The 21,901-nt window shown below is 38.1% G+C and overlaps 1 protein-coding gene across 3 annotated transcripts; it reads left to right on the top strand.

The window, feature by feature from the left end:
• Positions 1 to 203: 203 nt before the first annotated feature.
• LOC111858245 (receptor-type tyrosine-protein phosphatase H-like) lies at positions 204 to 21,286 on the top strand. Of its 3 annotated transcripts, XM_072712663.1 has the most exons (19): positions 204 to 597; positions 5,031 to 5,118; positions 5,324 to 5,536; positions 7,856 to 8,098; positions 9,060 to 9,302; positions 10,345 to 10,587; positions 11,105 to 11,347; positions 13,008 to 13,250; positions 13,624 to 13,887; positions 14,179 to 14,269; positions 16,761 to 16,805; positions 16,905 to 16,986; positions 17,105 to 17,195; positions 18,903 to 18,979; positions 19,069 to 19,206; positions 19,298 to 19,420; positions 19,612 to 19,772; positions 19,984 to 20,119; positions 20,754 to 21,286. In XM_072712663.1, exons 1-19 carry the CDS (start codon positions 550 to 552, stop codon positions 20,898 to 20,900), a joined length of 2,919 nt encoding a protein of 972 aa, XP_072568764.1. In that variant the 5' UTR covers positions 204 to 549; the 3' UTR covers positions 20,901 to 21,286. The 3 variants fall into 3 exon arrangements, with proteins under 3 accessions (XP_072568764.1, XP_072568765.1, XP_023695607.2); XM_072712664.1 differs by lacking the exon at positions 13,008 to 13,250; XM_023839839.2 differs by lacking the exons at positions 7,856 to 8,098; positions 9,060 to 9,302; positions 10,345 to 10,587.
• Positions 21,287 to 21,901: the final 615 nt, after the last annotated feature.

Below are 21,901 nucleotides of genomic sequence, written 5' to 3'. Positions count from 1 at the left end.
AGGCATTGCGGACTATGTCCCCTTTCTTTCACTTAAAACATTAAACTTAAGTTATGCTCTGTTCTGTGCACCAAAAGACTTTTCTCGTAAAACGTTCAATGGATATAACTCAAAAACATGTACCTGTATCAGTGACCACACAAAAAGGGAGGCAGGCTGGTTAGAAAAGAAGGAAGTGAGAGGCTGGCCAAAGGTTGCCTTTTTCTGTATTGCCTAACAAAAAGAGAAGTAACTACAGTGGCAGTGCTGAACTACAACAAGCGACAGTGCTGATACCGTTCAGATAGTGAGCAAAACTCAGGGTACGGTGTCACAATGTAATTTTTAGCAAATAATGTAGTACCTATATCGATGAAATATTTATTTACGTATAGCCTAGGCAGGTGACAATGCGTAAGAAATACTGAAAAAGAAACCAATTCAACTGAGATCCTACTCTTTATGGGCAGTACAGGTGGAAATAAATTGTAACACCTTATCATTAACTACACACAGTGTACCAGGACTTTTTTTCACAACTACTTTTTTGTCATTTGTTTCTGCTGGAAAATGGAAGCCGCTCTCTTCCTCCTGTGCCTGTCAGTGATCCAAGTTTGGGTAAGTCATTTTCACTTTGCAGTTGTCATCAAGTGACAGTGTGAGTAGAGACAGTACTCCATTGTTTTATTTTTCATATATGTTGATAAGCTAACCAAAATACATCAAAACACACTCACACACACATACACACACACACACACCAGAGCTACATATCTTTCCATGTTTTTCCTTTAGTCTGTATTATCTCAGTTCTCTCCCCGTGTTTGCGTGGCATTTCGCCGGGAACTCCGGTTTCCTCTCACAGTCACAGCAAAGTCGTGCAGGGTAGGCTGATTACCGTGTCTAAATTGTCCCTTTCGTTGTGTGATTGTGCATGTGGCTGTGTGAGTGTGTGCGCCCCCACCCACGGTAGGTTCATGCCTCCACCCGTTGTTCCTGGGATAGGCTGCGGACTCCCCATGACTCCAGCGGGGATTAAGCGGTCATGATAATGGATGGATGGTTCACAACAATAGTAACATACTCTGGGAGAAGTTGAAATCGTAGGAAAATATTTCACAACTTTGCAGTAATTTACCTCCTGTCCACATAAAAGTGATACTAATAGCTGTTTCTGTTTGCTAAGCCGTTATATAACACATATTTTTGCATCATCCATCCATCCATCCATCCATCCATCTCCATGCCAGGTACCCAGCAAAGTGTCATGATCTTATATTTAAATGTACTGCATTTAGATTGACTAAAAGAGTACTTTGTCAGTATACTTGACCTGATAGGAAACAGACCTGAAGTAATAAAATTAAAACGTGAAAATTAAATTTACACAGCATGGACACTGACTCTACTTTCAGCAGGATTAGCTGGGTCTACATCGGCACCACCAAGACTGCAATATTATGAATTGTTGGCAATATAAATGCTTTAATCCCAATAATGGGGCCTGTAACAGTTTTAATGTAACGTGAAAATCAGGTTTGTTCAGCGCTGCCATGTTTTTCCAGGGCACTCATAGCCCCGTAGGAATGCTTAATTTGCAACATGTCATGAAGGATTAGCTGAAACAGGCGAATGCTGAGATGCAGTGACATGAGGTCACGAAAGTCACTGTTACACAAATGGCTGCCTGCATTGACAAATCACGTTGTTGTCACAGAACACTGTTGTGGATATAAGAGTGTAAGATATGTAAGTATTAATTAGCTTAATAGGCACGTGATACAGGGCTGGGTAATAAAATAATAAAATAACTGCATCCATATGCATGTGACGGAGAACCTGAACGCCTGGGGACACTGCCATGCCGCCTGCTCTGTTTGCAGTGGAGTGTGGGATCGAGTATGGTGTCTGAGGAGGATGCACAATAAATGAAAGGGGTGAGCAATTCATAATGCACCCCATTCATAGTATCCTCTGCCTCCTGCTTATAAGTGGAGTTTGATGCCTACGCTACCTATAGCGTACCAGCATAGATCATGTGCACTGCTGGTCTTGTTAACTAATTGCAATTTCAACTCAGGAGACTGGGGGGGGGGGGGGCAGTGCCCATGCTCCTGCTTTGTGCTTTCTGGCATAGGCTTCAGGCTATATATGGGACAAAAGGTTATGGAAGATGGATGCAATATACATATAAATTTGTCTTTGTGAGGACAAACAGCAGCACAAGATTTTATGACAATGTCAGCAGCACCTATAAGTGATTTTGTTCTATTGTGACATGTGTGCAGAAACCCCAAAGGCAGAGTGAGCGCCAAAGGTGATAAGGTTTAATGAACCATCCGAACTGGTGGAATTCATATGAGCAGGGCAGGAAAGAATGGTCTGTGCCAGGGCCGTGCAGAGACGTTTAAAGGGGCTTGGTGCTCAAAGTTAAAAAAGATAGAACAGGCTGAATAACAACAACTCACATTCATAACGAATCTAATATGGAATTATGTAGATATCCATATTAGATCGTTTTTAGTTAAATAAAAGCCCTCCAAAAAAGAAGGGAAAAGTCCTGTAACTTTAAAACAAAACATGTTCCCTAAAACGGTGGACAGAGCTACAGACCCCCTTGTAACACCCTTACCCAGTTAGCTAGCAGTTAATGACCACCACTACTTGTGCAGTTCATAAAAGGACAGGTAATGTTTGTCGCGCTGTTGCACAAACAGCACGCTCATTTATTTCAATTCATTTGTTGTTATAGACTGTAGTGTGCGCCGTACACCCTATTTACTGTTTTGTTGCAGTCTGCACCTTCCAATTAATTTGCCTGCTTCTCCTCCAGCTCCGCACCACCCAGCCTGCAGAAAATGCGCGTGCACTTTGCGAGCTCGTACCCGGCTCATAACGAACGCGCTCTGCCCTCAAGGGTGAGCATTGGTTAATGGCAGTCATGTGACTGATGCAAGCCAGATCCTTTTATTTAGCAAAATTGAGATTAATAGTTACATTTTATTGTTGAGGGGCAAAGACAGGGCTCCATACGCACATACACATTAAAAAAAACAAAAAACAACAACAACAAAAAAAAACCCAAGAAAAGGGCACTTGAGGCATCCTGGAGGAAAGGGGCAGGTGCTCAAGCACCCTCCGCCCCCCCCTCTGCACGTGCCTGGTCTGTGCTGATATTGTGGACCATCAAGCAGTCACCATAAAGTACATACTTTGTTTTATTTTATGTATCCAGACAGGTAAGAAAGGTTACAGGCTTATAGAAAGAGGATGCTGTAAAGCAGCACCTAGCTAGCTAGAGGTTAGGAGGTCAGGTTAGGGTGAGACTATTAGCACTGATATTAATTTTTCTATTTTTAATAGGACTGGGAAATTTAACGTTAAGATATTAAGATAATTTTAAGGCCATGAATAAATGCGTACATACAAAATAACAGGCAATACTTTACTTGAAGCAGTCTACATAAGGGTGACATGTAACCGTCATAAGCATGACATGACACATGTCATGCACATCAATGACACATTATTGATGTTTATGACTGTTGTCATAATTTGTCATTCAGTTCCAAAAACCGAATGATACATTATGACAACAGTGATGTTTAAGACAAGAGTTCAGAACAAAAGTCAAAACATTCAGTTAATGTCTCATGGGGAAGCTGATGCTCCCTAGTTTACTTAGTTTTATAAACTTTTCAGATGGAGGCATGCATAGGATAAAATATCATGCTGTGTAATATTTGTTTTATTTGATTAAAGGCTTTCATGTACTTCAGTGTTTGTCAGACTTCTGTTCTTAGAGCCTTTTGCCAAATAGATTTAAGATTATAGATCAATCACACGGTCGGGTTTTAATAGTGTTTCTGTAGGCCTGTTGAGTGCATGCAATTATATGCAGGCGACATGTGGAATACACCATTAATCACCAAGGTGTGTGGTTAATAAAAGTTTAACATCCTTACCAATCGTCATCAGTTCATCAAACCTTTTTCAAAGCATTGAAATTCAGCTTGCACTTGTTAAATTCAGCTTGCAAATGTTAAAATATTCTCACAAACTTAAGAATTAAAAAAATGCTACGGTGAAATACAGTGTTTGTTTTATGTGTACAGCAATTGGTATTACCTTAACTTTTTAGGTATGTTAAAATGGTCATTTATTGCTCTGATTTGATCATTTTTAAAACCATTTTACCCAAATAAGAATCCAAAAATCAGCAACATTAAAATGCATAAACTGTTTTTTAAATCATTCAACTTTATTGTATGTAACCCACAATAAACAATCAATTTGTACGATAAGATATTATATATTGTATATTCTTATTCAGTGTTTTTTTTGTTGTCGTTGTTGTTTTGTCATTTTTATCTCATCTCAGTAACTCTTGCCTTGGATTTGATGCAATACTTTAATTACCGAAATAAATCGTAACATAACAAAACTGAGTAACTACCCCATTTGTGTAAATTCTATATTAATTAGGGAATTCTGTTATAAATATTTAATATTATATTTGGCGTGATTAATTTGTTCATTTTTTAATTGACTCCCACCCTTAATTTTTTATAAACTTGAGACTAATATGTAAGATAACTAACATTTATGAAATGAAATGAAAGGGGGCACTCTATTTGTGGAAGTGAAAATACAAACTTGGAATTTCACTTTAGTCCTTAAAGAGAACTTGAAAAAATGAAATCTGTGCAGCTAATATAAGAAACGAGCTCATTTTGAGGCTGTGTTCTCCCACGTCCACGAATCTCTCACTCCCGCAGATGTGTTTTGCCTCTGCCTCAGAACGAGCAGGTATTTTTCAATGTTTTTAAAAACACCAATAGGGCCTTAAATGTTCTGAGTAAATCAACATGGTCAATCAAGAGAAACTGGTCAGGAATTTGAAGAAAGAAGATATAAAGGGATTGTTGACCGGCAGAAGTAAAGTTCCGTATATGTGAAATATGTCTAGTACTTATTAATGATTTATAATGTACAGGAAAATGGGATGGTAAGCTTTAGGGCCATAAAGCAATCATTCCTCTCACTTGCAGTCTACAGATATACCTACAATGGAATCACCTTCTGTTTCTGCTTCAACTTCTGTATTGATTTCAACTCCAGTTTTGACTACCCCTGCTCGTAAGTACAGTATCATTTCAGTTATTTTTTTTTAGCTCTTTCGATATCCCCTTAAACAGCACAAGTTTTTATTTCCATTTTAAGTATATGTCATGAATGTTATAATTCATTCATATTTACCTTAAAAGAAGCCACTGCTGCCCTCTTTATGTAGTCAGAGAGCACTGAAAGGCCCTGTGACATACGAGTTCTTTGTTCCCTTCAGCTATCAACTGTTCCACCTGGGATGTGACGAATACAAGCATTGAGGGTCATATCTATGGCAGCATCGCCAATGCCACTGCAAAACATGACAGGGATATTGTGGGTGAAATAAATGCGTCCATTGTGACCTTTTCCGATCTTTTACCTGGTTGCAACTACAGTATATGCATATGGCCGGCATCAGGAACTGTATGTTCAGACATGGAGGCAACAAGTAAGTTTCTACCTTCTTTCTTTATCCTTTCCAATAACTGATCCATCTGTCTTATATTACTACTAATCTGATGTAGAATGACTTTGATTTCTAATAACTTGTTTTGCAAGTTCAGCCTGAGGTAACAAGACTTTTTATTTTATAAGAGAAAAGCAGTAAAAAAAAGCATGGTCATCAAAATGCCCATTGGTAATTGTGATTGATGTTTTATTGTGTAGTTTCATTTTATGATTCCTATATTAATCATCATGTTACTGTATGTAAGGGTCAATGCACTCACATGGCTAAAGTTTCCTATTCAGCAGTTTCTTGTTTGTTGTTAGAGACACACAGCCATTGGTTCTCAAATATAAGTGTTCTTTTAAATAAAATGCATTAAATTTGGAATGTGAGTTATATAATGTGTGTGCATTATGTCTACAGTACATTATAGGGTAACACTTTATAATGCTGTTCCGCAGTTAACAGGTAAATATGCAGGAAGTAAGCAGCAACAAAGGAGTAGTGCTTCATTAACACCTATACATATTTTAGGCAGTAACATTTTGTAGAATAAATTGCATGTCATACAAACAAGTAGGAAGAAACAAGCCTGTTTTTCCAAAAGGAAAAGAATGCCAAAAACCATTGAGAACAGTAGCCTATACGCCCCAGTTAGTCCAAAAAAACCACTGTTCATTTGACGAGTAATGAACTAGTAGTTATTAGAAATAATCCATAGTTAGTAGATAATCCCCAATGAGACCTGCAATACTCAATAGTTCCTAATGAAGTACTAGCAAACTACTATAATAATCATTTCACTATTACCTATTGAGTAATTAAGCATAACTCCTTAGTAGTGAATAGTACTAATTTAGGTGTTAATGAAGCACTACTCCTTTGTTGCTGCTTACTTCCTGCATACTGTATTTACCTGTTAAGTATGGAACAGTATTATAAAGTGTTACCCATTATGGTGTGAAACTCAAAGTTCAGAAGGCATTATTATAAAAACTATTCAGTAAAATATCTTCAAACTCAGGATATAGTAAGTCTAATAGTTGGATTATCACATGGTATCGAGCTTTCTAACCAATGTATTGACATTGACAAGATAATTTGCCTTCAATTTACCACTGTGATTTGTCTGGCAGTCACTATGTGTGCCATCATAGTCAATTTAATGAAAACCCTTCAGATTTGAGAATGGTATAATACTAAATAATGAATGTTATTGCCCTGTATGCTGGGTGGAATGGTGGTGCAGTGGTTAGTCCTGTTGCCTTGCATGTCTGGGAGTGTTTGAGTTTCCTCCATGGTTCCATGTGTGTGGAGTTTGCATGTTCACCCCATGTCGTTGTGGCATTTCCTCTGGACGTTTTGGTTTTCCCCCCACAATACAAAAACATGCTGAGGCTACTTTGAGTTACCAAATTGCCTGTAGATCTGACTGTGCCCTAAGATGGGGTCATGCCCCATCTTGGGTTGTTCCCTGTTTTGAGCCCATAAGCTCTGGACCCCCCATGACCCTGAATAGGACAAGTGTTTATAGAAAATGGATGGATGGATGAATTATGCAAAAGTGATATATAGGGGAAGAATGGGTCCTTAGTGGAAGTGCTATGGCAGAACATCTCCAGGATTGAGGGTTAAGGTTTGTGTGCTCTCCCTATATTCATGTGGGTTTCCTTCAGATACTTTGGTTTATGCCTATGCTGCATACACATGCGGTGAAGTGAACTGCCATCTCCAAGTTGCCCAATGTGTGTGATTGTGCGAGTGTGTGCACCATGTGACAGACCTACCCAATGCGTTCCATGTCCTGGCAAAATGATTATGGTAGATGGATTGATGAATGAATTGATTATTGTTTTTTTTTAAAGGTATACTGTATTTATTTCCATTAAATAATATGACAAACTAGATTGTATTATCTCTTAGTCTATTTGTAGATGATTACCCATTTTCATGGGCACTGCTTAATTCATAAATGATATGGAAAAACCCAAAGAATGCTGGAGAAATGCAGTAAAACGAATAATGAATTATTAAATAGAAAGTTGAATCAAGTTGTTGAAGTGAATTATATATCATAATTCTTCTGTCTTCCTGTTGCATGTTTATATATTTGATTTGGATAAATATACCTGATATCATAAATTTTGTTCAGAACTAATTTACAAAAAATTAAAAATCCTTGGTAACACTAAAAATACTAAACTCAAGAAATTAATTAATCAAAATCCACAATTTGATGCAAAATCATTTATCTTTCTATCATTAAAGACTGTGTTTCCTATCTGTAATACTGGTTTTCTCCATTTTGACTTGTCACAGTTGCGGCATCAGTAAGTGACGTTACCATAACTGCTCTAAACTCTACTTCTTTGAGAGTGAATTGGACAAGTGCTGCTGGCTGTGTGACAAACTACAGTGGTTCTGTTAATGGTTCTAATTTTACGACAATGGAGAACTATCAAGAAGTACACGATCTACAGCCTGGTTGTGAATATACTGCCGAAATCATAACAGAAGGATTTGGGCCCAATTCCAATGTGGCTGTGGGTATAGGAGCCACAGGTAAGTCCAGATTTATATTTACAACGTCTCGCACGCACTACACCAGATAAAGACTGTAATGTTCCCTTAAAGGATTACCAAATACTTCAGATCAGGTTTCTATAGAAAAAAACACAATGAAGTACTGTATAAGGATCTTCAGAATTAATCAGTTACAGTACTTATTAATAATTGATTGATCAATCCTTTTATTATACCCGTGGGGAAATTATTTTTACGCCTCCCTCAACTTGCTCTTTGTAGAGCAAACTGTCTGTGAAGGGCAGCCACCTGTTGGGGCACAGAGGGAGTATGTGGATAATTAACAATGAATCCATGAATCGTCACCTTATTGTGGTGGAGGGGTTTGTGTGCCTCCATGATCCTAGGTGCTATGTTGTCGGGGGCAGTTGCCCCTTGTAGGGTCTCCCAAAGCAAACTGGTCCTAGGTGAGTGACCAGACTAAGTGCGATTCAGAAAACCCCTATAAAGAAAGACATACAGTAAAGGACAATGTAACCACCCGGATTGGGGAGACTGGGGCCTTGCCTTGGAGCCAGGCCTGGGGCGGGAGTTTGAAGGCGAGTGCCCAGTGGCCGAGCCTCCACCCATGGGGCCCAGCCAGGCATAGCCTGAAGGAATAACATGGGTTCGCCCTCTTGTGGGCCCCCCTCCTGCAGGGGGAGCCGTGGGGGTTGAGTGCAATGTAGATCAGGTGGCAGTTGAAGGCAGAGGCTTCAAGAGACCATGTTAAACTTACAAAACACAACAAAAAGGATTGGATGGCCAGCAACATCTTCTGGCCAAACTGGGAGTCAATAGACAGGGATGGGTCCTGACACTTTGTACACGTCTTCTGGAGCTGCATGAATTGTTCTTCAAAATGTAATGGTGAAATAACATGCAATGAAGTTATTCTTTCTGTCATTACGGACTGTTTCCTATCTGTAATACTGGTCTTCTCCATTTTGACTTGTCACAGTTGCGGCATCAGTAAGTGACGTTACCATAACTGCTCTAAACTCTACTTCTTTGAGAGTGAATTGGACAAGTGCTGCTGGCTGTGTGACAAACTACAGTGGTTCTGTTAATGGTTCTAATTTTACGACAATGGAGAACTATCAAGAAGTACACGATCTACAGCCTGGTTGTGAATATGCTGCTGAAATCATAACAGAAGGTTATGGGCCCAATTCCAATGTCACTGTGGGTAATGGAGCCACAGGTAAGTTAATCCAGATTTACATTTACAATGTTTCACATTGATCCAAATAAAGATTTTACATTTACTTAAAGGATTAACATATAATTGATTTAAATCAGGCTTCTATAGCAAAACACAGTTAAAGGAATTTATTGAAACTGAATTAAATGACACTAGAAACAAAAGGGACCACGAGGGGTCAAACACAAAGCAGGAAGGTGAAACAAGAAGTAATAAGGAATGCATTAACACCAGGAAGAGCTGTAGGAAGCTCAAGAAGCACCATAAACAACATCTTTAGGTCCGGGTAACATGTGAGAAACAAAATCAATGCCAGACAAGAGCACAGGGCAAGGGCAGGCATATACATATAGTGGTAGGAGTGGTGGATGAGAAATGTGGATAATTAACAATGAATCCATGAATCGCCACCTTATCATGGTGGAGAGGTTTGTGCTCTTCTGTGATCCTAGGAGCTATGGTGTCAGGGGCAGTTGCCCCTTGTAGGGTCTCCCAAGTCAAACTGGTCCTAGGTGAGTGACCAGACTAAGTGCGATTCAGAAAACCCCTATAAAGAAAGACATAAAGGACAATGTAACCCCACCCGGATTGGGGAGACTGGGGCCTCGCCTTGGAGCCAGGCCTGGGGCGGGAGTTTGAAGGCGAGTGCCCAGTGGCCGAGCCTCCACCCATGGGGCCCAGCCAGGCATAGCCTGAAGGAGTAACATGGGTTCGCCCTCTTGTGGGCCCCCCACCTGCAGGAGGGGCCGTGGGGGTTGAGTGCAATGTAGATCAGGTGGCAGTTGAAGGCAGAGGCTTCAAGAGACCATGTTAAACTTACAAAACACAACAAAAAGGATTGGATGGCCAGCAACATCTTCTGGCCAAACTGGGAGTCAATAGACAGGGATGGGTCCTGACACTTTGTACACGTCTTCTGGAGCTGCATGAATTGTTCTTCAAAATGTAATGGTGAAATAACATGCAATGAAGTTATTCTTTCTGTCATTACGGACTGTTTCCTATCTGTAATACTGGTTTTCTCCATTTTGACTTGTCACAGTTGCGGCATCAGTAAGTGACGTTACCATAACTGCTCTAAACTCTACTTCTTTGAGAGTGAATTGGACAAGTGCTGCTGGCTGTGTGACAAACTACAGTGGTTCTGTTAATGGTTCTAATTTTACGACAATGAAGAACTATCAAGAAGTACATGATCTACAGCCTGGTTGTGAATATGCTGCTGAAATCATAACAGAAGGTTATGGGCCCAATTCCAATGTGACTGTGGGTAATGGAGCCACAGGTAAGTTAATCCAGATTTACATTTACAATGTTTCACATTGATCCAAATAAAGATTTTATGTTCACTCAAAGGATTGACATATAACTGCTTTAAATCAGGCTTCTATAGCAAAACACAATGAAGTATAAGGATCTTCAGAATCAGCTAGTTACTTATTACTGGAAGAGAATGAAAAATAAAATTTATAAAATACATTGAAAATTAACAAAAATTTGCAATTAATGGATCTGCTAACAGTGTTGGTGAAATCCTTGTAGACATCCACCGGAGCTCAATGATTTGTTCTTCAAAATGTAGTAATGTAACATTGTAGAAGGAAGTTATTCTTCCTATCATTAAAGTCTGATATCATATACTAAACTTGTTTTGTTCAGGGCTAATTTACAAAAAAAACCTTGGTAACACTCAAGAAATTAATTAAAATCCACAATTAGATACAAAAGCATATATCTTTCTATCATTAAAGACTGTGTTTCCTATCTGTAATACTGGTTTTCTCCATTTTGACTTGTCACAGTTGCGGCATCAGTAAGTGACGTTACCATAACTGCTCTAAACTCTACTTCTTTGAGAATGAATTGGACAAGTGCTGCTGGCTGTGTGACAAACTACAGTGGTTCTGTTAATGGTTCTAATTTTACGACAATGAAGAACTATCAAGAAGTACACGATCTACAGCCTGGTTGTGAATATGCTGCTGAAATCATAACAGAAGGATTTGGGCCCAAATCCAGTATGGCTGTGGGTAAAGGAGCAACAGGTAAGCAGGACTTACGTTGGTTTATAATGTTTAAAGCAGTGGTGGGGAACCTCATCTATGGAGGGCTGGTGTGGGTGCAGGTTTTTGGGATCACCTCTTAATCAGCCACTAATAAAGCAGTGGTTTTCAACTCCAATAACCCACTGATACTGGCTGATTGAGAGGTCATCCCAAAGACCCGCACCTACAGCAGCCCTTCATGAATCAGGTTCCCTACCCTTGATTTAAAGCACAGCAGAGTATCTCATTGTTCTCAGATTCATTTAATCATTTTTATCTTAAAAAATTAAATCAAAAAGTATCATGTCCCGCAGAATTCTGGTCAACTTAATAAAAATATATTTGACATGTCACTGCACAACATATCCAGGATCAAGCACAGACAGATTTATTCAGGGAAATCTATAGTTAGATTGATGGATATTACACTATATTCCATTGGGATTTAAATAAATGGGTCACACTTTACTTGAGGGAGCATGAATAATGTAGTAGTACAGGCTTACTTAATGCATTAAGTAACCAGTAACCAAGTGTTAGGTACATACTGATTCCATGCTTGTTCATCATTAATCAGTTATGACCATGTATTAATTCAGGCACTATAGTAGTTAACAGTTAACTAATTAGTTAATAATGGTAAGACCACTTGAGGGAGCAAAAATTACTTAACTCATTTCCTACTCAAGAACAAATCATGAACTAATATAGGTTTCCCCATGAAACATGGTCTGTATTTGAACTGTCATGACTGATTTATGAATTACTTAAGAAACACTTAGTTACTGGTTAATTAATGCATTAAATAAGCATGTACTACTACATTATTCCTGTCTCCAAGTAAAGTTACCGAAAATGTCATTAAGAAACCATATAAATATTCAAAATTCTATATTGTTATTACAAAAGAAAGCTATAAGGATTGTTAAAAGGGCTGATTACTATGCACCAACAAATAAAATATTTATTAATTTATTTGCTTTAAAATTTGTAGATTTAGTTGATCTATATACAATCCAGATAATGTATAAAGTTTATAATAATTTACTTCCAAATCGTATTCAGAGGCTGTTCAAAATAAGAGAAAGTCAGTATAATTTAAGAGGAATGTATATGTTTAAAAAAGTCAGGGCAAGAACTAACGTTAAAAATAGGTGTATATCTGTCCAAGGGGTTAATTTATGGAATAAATGTGATAAGGAACTAAAACTTTGTAAATCACTTTGCGAATTTAAGAAAATGTATAAAAGTATGGTTATAAATAATTATATGAATGAGAATTAAATTGTAAAATAATCAGTTTAAATTTTGCAGTAATGGATGGAATTCATATTTCTGTTATTATGTATGTTTTAAATTATGTTTGTATACTCTGGAAAATGTCTTATGAAATTTAGTTTTCTTGTGTCATCCAATTGAGTAAACAGTGTCGTTCATCAGATAAGAATGTATAAAGGGTAGGCATAATATGCAAGGCTTCAGCCTACACCTTTTTCGGTTTTTCTTATATATATGTTTGTATGTTTGCTTGGCATGGGGTATTGTTTTCGAGGACCGAAAATAAAAAAAATATTATTATTATTATTATATTATATGACTACTTTGAGACCAGAATGGGAAATCCAGTGTCTCTGTTGATGTTTCTGCCCTTCTGTCACAGTTGCATTTCCAGTTAAAAGTTTAAATGTCACCGCTAAAAATGCCACATCACTGGTAGCACACTGGGCCACTCCTGTTGGATGTGTACAAGATTTCCTGCTGTCACTAAATCACAGCAATAAACGAGCAATGGGAAATTCCATTGAATTCCATAATCTGCTGCCTGGCTACAGCTATAGAGTTAGCATCATTGTCTATGGATTTGGAAAACCGTCAAAAGAAGTGTCCGTTACTACAAATACTTGTAAGTTCAATATATTGAGCTCGTTAATAATAATCAATGTACTTTTTTCAAGGATCAGCTATTATATGGACCATGGTGCCTTATTGATAGTTTAATCTGGTTCACTCATTCTTTCTAGTAAAAATATAGAGAATGCATTAAAAATTCAAATTTTGCCTTGACTTTTTTTTTCTGATGACATTTTTAATGGGCCTGGTTTATTCAGTCAACTCATAGCAAAATAAAATACCTATAAAAGAAAAATCCCTTCTGGCTGTGAAATATGCTAATACTTTGACCAGATTTTCTATACTAAAGTGCAACAATTGATCAAATTGACGGAAGACTCTTACATTAAATGATAGAAAATAGTGTCTGTTTATGTGTTTTTCAGATCCTGCAGATTTAGTGGGCGTAACCTGTGGGTACGCATCATCGGGCTACAGCATTGCATTATCCTGGCCACCCCCATTTGGAATTTGGACAAGAATGGAGGTGAAGCTTGCTGGACAAAGTCTTCAAAATGTGACTGGTTCAAAGACCAGCGTAATCATTGATGGAGTGCAGCCTGGTAACAGCTACACCATCAGTCTTCAACTGTATTCAGGAGATCTGGGCAGCCTGCCTGTAATAATCAGCTGTACGACTGACCCAAGAGGTGAGAACCAGATCAGCAACTTCTTTAGAGAATGGCATGCATTATTTTGGAATTAAGAAATTCATTTATATTGCCTTTTTATATTTTGCAAACATCCTTTTGGCAGTGTTTAACGTGTTTTAAAATAATAATATGTGAGTTATGTGCTGGTAAGTACATCCAACATTAATTAATCCTTAATTAAGTTCAGCAACTGACATTCCAAAGAATCAATATCTTCTGCCATGAAAACTGGCCTGCATTAAACTGCAAATGTTGTCTAGCGTTATAAAATGTATTTATTATCTGCAGGCATTATAGCTGGTGTGTTGGTGGCAGTCCTAATACTTCTTATGGTGATCCTTGCTATCGTCGTTTTACGCCGTAAGTCAAATTGGCTAAGGTATGTACAATTATAAAATCCAAAGTATATATTGTTTTTAACAGAAACACAATAATCTGAATAAAATGTTTACGATGATGGCTATATTCACACACAAGTACACAAATAAACTTAGCTATCATCTCATAATTATGACAAATTTTACATATTCTCAGAAATGCATGCTTACAGATACGCTATAAGGACAAAAAGTATTGGGACACACCTCTCAGTCAATGAATTCAGATGTTTCATTCAGACCCATTGCCACCAGTGTATAAAAGCACACACCTAGTCATGCAGTCAGATTTGCAAACAATCGTGAAAGAATGGGTCATTCTGAAGAGCTCAATGAATTCAAGCGGGGAATTGTCATAGGATGCCACTTTTGCAATAAGTCAGTTTGTGAAATTTCTCCCCTGCTCGATATTCCATGGTCAACTGTAAGTGGTAATATTGCAAAGTTGAAGTGTTTAGGAACAACAGAAAAGTAACAATGGGGTCGAATTGTGCATAAAAGTTGCCAATGCTTGGTTGACCCAAGAACGGCAGAATTCCAAACTTTCTCTGGCATTAACCCCAGCACAAAAACTGTGAACCAGGAGCTTCATGGAATGGGCTTCCTTGGCCAAGCAGCTGCATGCAAGTCTTACATCATCAAGTGCAAAGTGTAGGTGTAACGGCCAGGTGTTCCAATACTTTTATCCATATAGTACACATTAATGCATTTTCATGCATACTGTACATATGTATCAGTTTGTATATTGCACAATTTGGATGCTATGATGCGGTATTAGTGCCAAAAATGTCCACAACTATTTCAGTTACTGTCAGATCTGCCTTTCAGCCTCAAAACCATTTTGGTATAACACTGCAAAAAAAAACTGCTTCCCAATACTTTTATTTGTGTATATATTTTCGCCTTAAAACATCTATAAACTACATATGCTATACAACTTCTTAAATAGCTAGCTTGCAGAGTTTAATGTTAAATTCATCAAAGCAGAGTTCCATAATACTAATATACATGTGACACATGGGTTGTGAAAATGTAGAGGTGCACTAGTGAAGTGAAGTATGTTGCATCCTATGCAAATGGAAAGTTATGAATACTTACGAGCACCTGGCGCTGATACTGAAATACAGTCATGGGTGGTAAAAAAAGTGAGAATGATATTGTTGTGTTCTGTGCCTTTATTTGAATAGAGGAAGCACCTATACAGGATGTACTATGCATGAGGCGGGATAGGATGTTACCTGTATGTACGAGTTCTGCAATGTGACTAGTAAAGGACTGGTTGATATACTCCGTCTCACCGTCATTTATTACACCAAAATACTACAGATATATTGACACAAGGGGCTGAATTTATTACATCAGTTCTGTTACTGTAAAAGTCTGAATGTTCTGCTATTTGCATTGCTCTTTCAAAACCATTCTTCATTCCATCGTGTCCGTATAGTTACAGAAATCCATTCTCACATCCTTATCAAAATTAGCCAATGTGCATTAGAGCTCCTTGAATGTAAACCAGTCCAACATGTATGTATGTATAGGTGTGGGAAATGTTATGACAAATTCTTCCACCCTGGGAGGGCAGTGCGGTGGCCTCATACACCTCCAAGGCTGTGGTCCTGGTTCTCCTCCTACATACATATATTGACGTTGCATGTTCTCCCTTCTTTCACTTTAGTTTTTACATGCCTTACAAAAATGAACAGATAAGTGAATTGATTTCTCTAAAATTCCCTTATTGTGTGCCCTGCGAATGCAGTAGAATCTTTCCAGGGAATTTTCCAGACATCCCAACTTAGGCATATTGATTCCAAGGAGGCAGAAGGAGGACAACCCGGAAGGGGGGGGGGGGGGTGGCTAGGCATGGCAGCATCATTACGGTAGTACCGTTTAGCACATTATTTTCATTCAAAAGTATTCCAACCCCCCCCCCCCAGTTAACAGAAAATATTGTAATTTAGCAGTGCTTTTTAAAATATTGTGAAAATACCATTTGCATAATGTCTGAATGGTATGATTAAAAATGAAATTCTGCCCAAGTCTGAGAAGCTTGATTTGCAGCCAGGATTGGATGATGCTGGCTAGGCTTAGACAGTATTATGGTAATACTGTAGATTTGTTGACTGCAGGGAGCTGTTAGTAATATTTGTCTATTGGGGCTGGATGGTGGGGGTAAAATTTACCAACCAAGTGGGGCGAAGCTCTGGTGGGAAAAGGTCTTCCTGGGTAATTTTACTTCCGCTGAATATTAAAATGACATTGCACATCATTCAAGGGTGTCTGGGGATTTCTGGGATAGTGGGGTGCCTGATTTTCTGCTCTCTGCATCCTGAAAATTAAACGATATCTACCTTTTTGAATCCTGTAAATTTCAGTTTGTAAGCCTGGCAAGGTGCATTACAGCTGAAATAGAAATTATTATTGTTTTTTTAAATTAAACAATTTTCTGTGTATAGAGACCTTGAATATCCCTAAAATATTTTTATCTCCCTATAGGCAAAAGCGGCTAACAGAATCTGAAGTAACCGATGATAAATTCAAGTATGTACACATATTCATACGTCCTCCTCTGAATCATTATGCATTTTCATGCAGCACTTTGTTCTGATAACTGATAGTCACATAATTGATTTTCTCAAGAGTGGTTCCTGTGGGCAAGTTTGCAGAGCACTTCCACAAACTGAGCTGTGATCAGAACAGAGGTTTCAGTGAAGAGTATGAGGTACCGAGTGTATGTGTGTGTGTGTGTATGTTTGAGGTGTGATTCTGGTTTAGATTTTTCTCTTCCCAGTGTTTCAGTATGAGTACACTAATTTCAATATACCTGCCTCATGCAACAGAACTTGAGCACAGCTGGTGTGGATCAGCCATGTCACACAGCCCTCATTCCAGAAAACAAGGCCAAAAACCGCTTCACCAATGTGCTGCCCTGTAAGTTCATGCAAATTCTATAACTCTGTCATTTTTTTGTGTTTTGTGGTTCCCAAGAGTGTATGTGTTATATATCGATTGGCAAAAAGGACCTTACTGTTGATAGGACTGAAAACGAGACATGTCTGTTCTGTTGCTCTTTTCTCAAAAGTCATTTGTCATATGTGTTCTAATGTTTGTCAGGTTTTGGTAGGTTGCGCTCCACACTCTTTTTTGTACAGAAGAGGAAATTAAAGCAATATATTTCGCAAACATGCAATCAATTTTTTTAATACTGGAGTCTTAGGACATGGGGAAATCCACAGTGTCAAGATGCTGTGCCTTTTACTCAGCTGAGAATTGTGCAAGGTAGAATTGTGCAACAGCTCCCCCTGGGGTGCCCCATCCATTTCATGAAATTCCAAACCACAAAAGTATGTTATGTCAAATTATGGGAATGAACTAGCTTTCCTCACAGTTCATTTCCCTAACATGGGTCTTCTTGCCGCCACGAAGCATGCACTTCTCTGCAATCTGACTCCGTGATTCTAAATGGTTCCCTAGGTAGAAGCACACCCATAGATTTGACATTTTAATGTGTTATAAATGTGTTATTTGAGGATGTTACACCAAATGTCTACTCATTAGCACCCAGAGGTATTTTCTTCATAGAACTATAGCTCCTGAATTCTCCTATTAACTAAGCATTAAATAAAAAATATTGATTATTACTGATCATTTGAAACACCCGTTCTCTTACTTTGCCTCAATTGTGTCGCATTGTCTTACTCTGGAACCATTCTTTTAAATCGGATGTTTGTTATTTTAATATCTTCATGTAGTAATAATAATATTACTTCCGAATCCTGTTCACTATTCATCTGACACATATGTGGTTGTTCCTCACAGCAATGTCCACCTGAAGACAATTCTAATGTATAATCACTCACACTATCGATCAGCCTTGAGTATTTGAGGTGTGATTGTTCGCTTTCAGTCTGGGTCTGTTCTTCTGGTCATAGATCATTTCTGTGTCGTGGATCCTGCTTTGTTGATCAACTAATTTTACTTAGTTCCAAAACCTCATCCTTGGTAGGACCCATTGTAACATGGCGCTTGAGTCCTTAGCATGTCAGTGACATTCCTCACAGACGGTAGTCCGAGTTCTGTTGGACCTGAGCACTTGGAGGCTTGCCAACTGGAAAGAAGAAAGGAGAGACAGGTGGAAAACTTGGCCTTGTGTGTGCGTGCAGGTTTGCCTGTGGTGGGGTACCATGCTCAGGACCTGGTAATTTATGGGTTAGGGTTAGGGTTAGGGTTAGGGTTCAGAGTTGTGAGTTTCATTCTTATGTGTGCAAGACCTTTGAATTTTCCTCCTCAGCTTGTATTAATTTAATGGGTTGATCCAAAGACATCTGACTTAAGCTGTGTTTGTTAACAACGCTGGTCTGTTATCATGGACTAAACTAAGATTGTATTTGTGGTCTTGGCAACAGCAGTCTTCCTAACATCAAGTACGCATATTTCAAAACACCCTATGCTTCTATTCTGTGATGGATTGACATCCTGTTTACACCCTGTCACATGCGTAGTTCTTACTTGGATGAAACCCAAACTTACCATTACAATGGGAAATAGCTGGACTGATGGATCATTATTATCATCATTATTTTATGAATCTCTCTGGCCTGTTCTAACTTCTGATTAAAATAATACCATTCTCACCAGATGACTCATCTCGAGTGAAGCTCTCAGTAAGAAACCGTGACATGACCTCAGACTACATCAATGCCAACTATATGCCTGTAAGTCAGAAAAATACCATGGTTACAGGTACCTTTGCCCATATATGTGATGTAATAAACATTTTTGGAAACCCATGTATTTGTTTCAGGGCTATGGCAATAACAACAGGCAATATATTGCTGCTCAAGGTCCTCTACCAAACACAGTGAATGATTTCTGGAGAATGATTTGGGAACATGACGTTAAGGGAGTAGTCATGGTGACCAATTGTAATGAAGGAGGGAAGGTAAGTGTTGCACATGCCGTGGTGTGCGCATGACGTTTTACCCATTTAATTTGCTGTCAAATGCATAAACTCTATTCTTTGACTTTCCCAGGTTAAATGTGAACAGTACTGGTCTGAAATCTCCTTGCCCCAGACATATGGAAATCTGGCAGTAACAGTTACCTCTGAGCACAAAGACATCGACTGGACTCAGCGAGAGTTTAGTGTCAGAAATGTGAGTGTGATCTCTCAACACAAGAACTGGTAGGAAACGGGCATGTATGGTTGGAACACATGTTTATTCTTATTGCTTTCTAATTAATTTTAATGCCGAGGAGTATGTTTTACTGCACTACCTCATTAGAACCATTAAAGTTAATTATAAAGTATGGCCTTCAGCCTTGCAGTTATTTTCTGTAATTCCAGATGATGACATCAGAGGTCCGTCTTGTTAAACATTTCCACTTCACCGCCTGGCCGGACCACGGCGTACCGAGCGGGACCTCAGCACTGATGGAGTTCAGAGGGATCGTGCGACACCACATAGAGAGCTGTTGCTCACTAGCGCCCACAGTGGTGCACTGCAGGTTATGATATAATTATTAGTAATTCAAAGACAGATTTGTGTGCAAAATCAGATCATCTTCATAGGCTTATACTGCCAAGTCTGCTCTACTGGAATAGTGGATGGATGGATGGATATGCCTATACAGTACATTCAAAAATATGATTTTTATGGGTCTGAGGGGAGTTAGTACTGTAAAGAATGATACCAATAAATGCCTCTGTCTTTCTCAGTGCGGGGGTGGGTCGAACAGGCACCCTGATTGCACTGGACGTGGCTCTGCAGCAATTAGAGATGGAGAGGGCTGTTGGCCTGGCTGTCTTTGTCCGTAAAATGAGGCTTAATCGACCGCTGATGGTGCAGACAGAGGTAAGGCCAGGAGTTCAGTAGCTCTTTATCCATCAAGTTTCTTCTGTACAGGATACCCCAAGTGAAAGGCTTTGAAGTTAACCCTAAAACATATAATTTCTATGTTGCTATGGGTTCATGGTTCATTAACTTGAACATTTTTCCTGTAACTAAGTCATAATATCAGTCAGCATTTGCATTTTTACACTGTATACAATTCAGATTATAAAATGCTCATTTGTCACAAAGCTGTATATAATAATATTTTCCAACCATGTCCCTTTAAGGACTCCATACATTTGACATCATTAGGCTTAAGTTTTATATAGTCATGTTTCTTGTTTGTCTGTGACGTGTATTTTTCCCTTTTTATATGCAGTAGTTAATCCTTGTTCTTCTTCCCTAAGTAAAGAACAAACAGTTTTTGGCCCAACAGTGTTTGGAAACTGGATGGTAGACTCCTTAATGATGTGTAGCACATCCAGTGCTTGCTACCTTCTAATCAATGAAACACTTATCTACCAAATGCCTAATCCTGTATCTTGTCAAAGTTCTTAATATATAACCTGAAGATGTATTAACTTGTTTTATCTGTCTGATCCCCATATTTGTTGACTGAAGATATGTGTCTCTTTTCCCTTTACTTTTTTTCTAGTCCCAATACATCTTTTTGCACCAATGCATCATGGACAAACTCAAAAAAGAAATGAAAACAGAGGAACCTGTTTATGAAAATACAGACATGATATATGTTAATTCAATGGCACTGAGAGATTTTGTTGCACAAAATCCCAAATCTTAACGCCTTTAGTTAATTGCTCTGTCAATGTGCTTCTTTTGATAAAGTCTTTCCAAAATTGTGTTGAAGTGCTCTTTTTCCAGTAGCTGATCCATGCCATTTTATTGTTTGCAGATAATATTCCATTTTATTTAGGTTTTTTTGTGTATTTTTTAAATATTAATGCAATACAAACTAAACATCTATTTTCTGAAACACAGGTACTGTTGTCAGTGTTGTGGCAGTTGTTTAAAATATATATATTTTAATTTATTTTCTTTTTAAACTAATATGTAAAACATGTTATTACATTCTTTTGCTGAATTGTTTTATGAAATGCAAAAAATAAGATGTGAATATACTCCAGTTCAATTATTTAAAAAATAATAAAAACCTACACCTATCTCATACTTGTAAATATTAAGTCTGACATTTTATAAGGTATCCTTTTCGAAAATTGATACAGTATCCCATACATTATCGAAGAAATTTCTTTCTTGCTCCATTCAAAGAAGCCTGTTGAGTGCTAAACAATATTTTCAAATAACTGTTTAACTGTACAATGTGTCTGAGAGTTTTAATTATGCAGCAATAGTGGCTGGAGCATATGGCTGGATGAAACAGCTGTTTGAGGTAAGCACTGAGAATAAATTATGCAAATACCAGGGTCACTAATGTTGGATCAGACTAACACTTTTAAATACAAGAATTTTAAAGACTAAAAGGCCCCTGTGTGGAGGACTGGAAAATTGTTAATATGCTATTTAGACTAGAAGAATCACAATTTGGAAAAACAAATTTGAATCTGGGAACAAATATTCTGATGTGGAAAAGGACTGACCTTTGGACACAAAGATTTACATTGTGAAGCATATTTACACTGGACAGTTTGCTTATCATTATGTTCAATCCTGATCACAAATTCGCAATCAAGTATTTCGTCTTTTTAAATGCAGAACAATAGGTATCCATGCATCTGTGAATTGATCAGTGACACCGGACATACATACCCTCAGATGCCTTGT

Source organism: Paramormyrops kingsleyae, chromosome 5 (assembly GCF_048594095.1).
Source record: "Paramormyrops kingsleyae isolate MSU_618 chromosome 5, PKINGS_0.4, whole genome shotgun sequence".
Lineage (NCBI taxonomy): Eukaryota > Metazoa > Chordata > Actinopteri > Osteoglossiformes > Mormyridae > Paramormyrops > Paramormyrops kingsleyae.
Note: the sequence above shows the minus strand (reverse complement) of the source record. Positions and strands in the feature narration are given on the sequence as shown.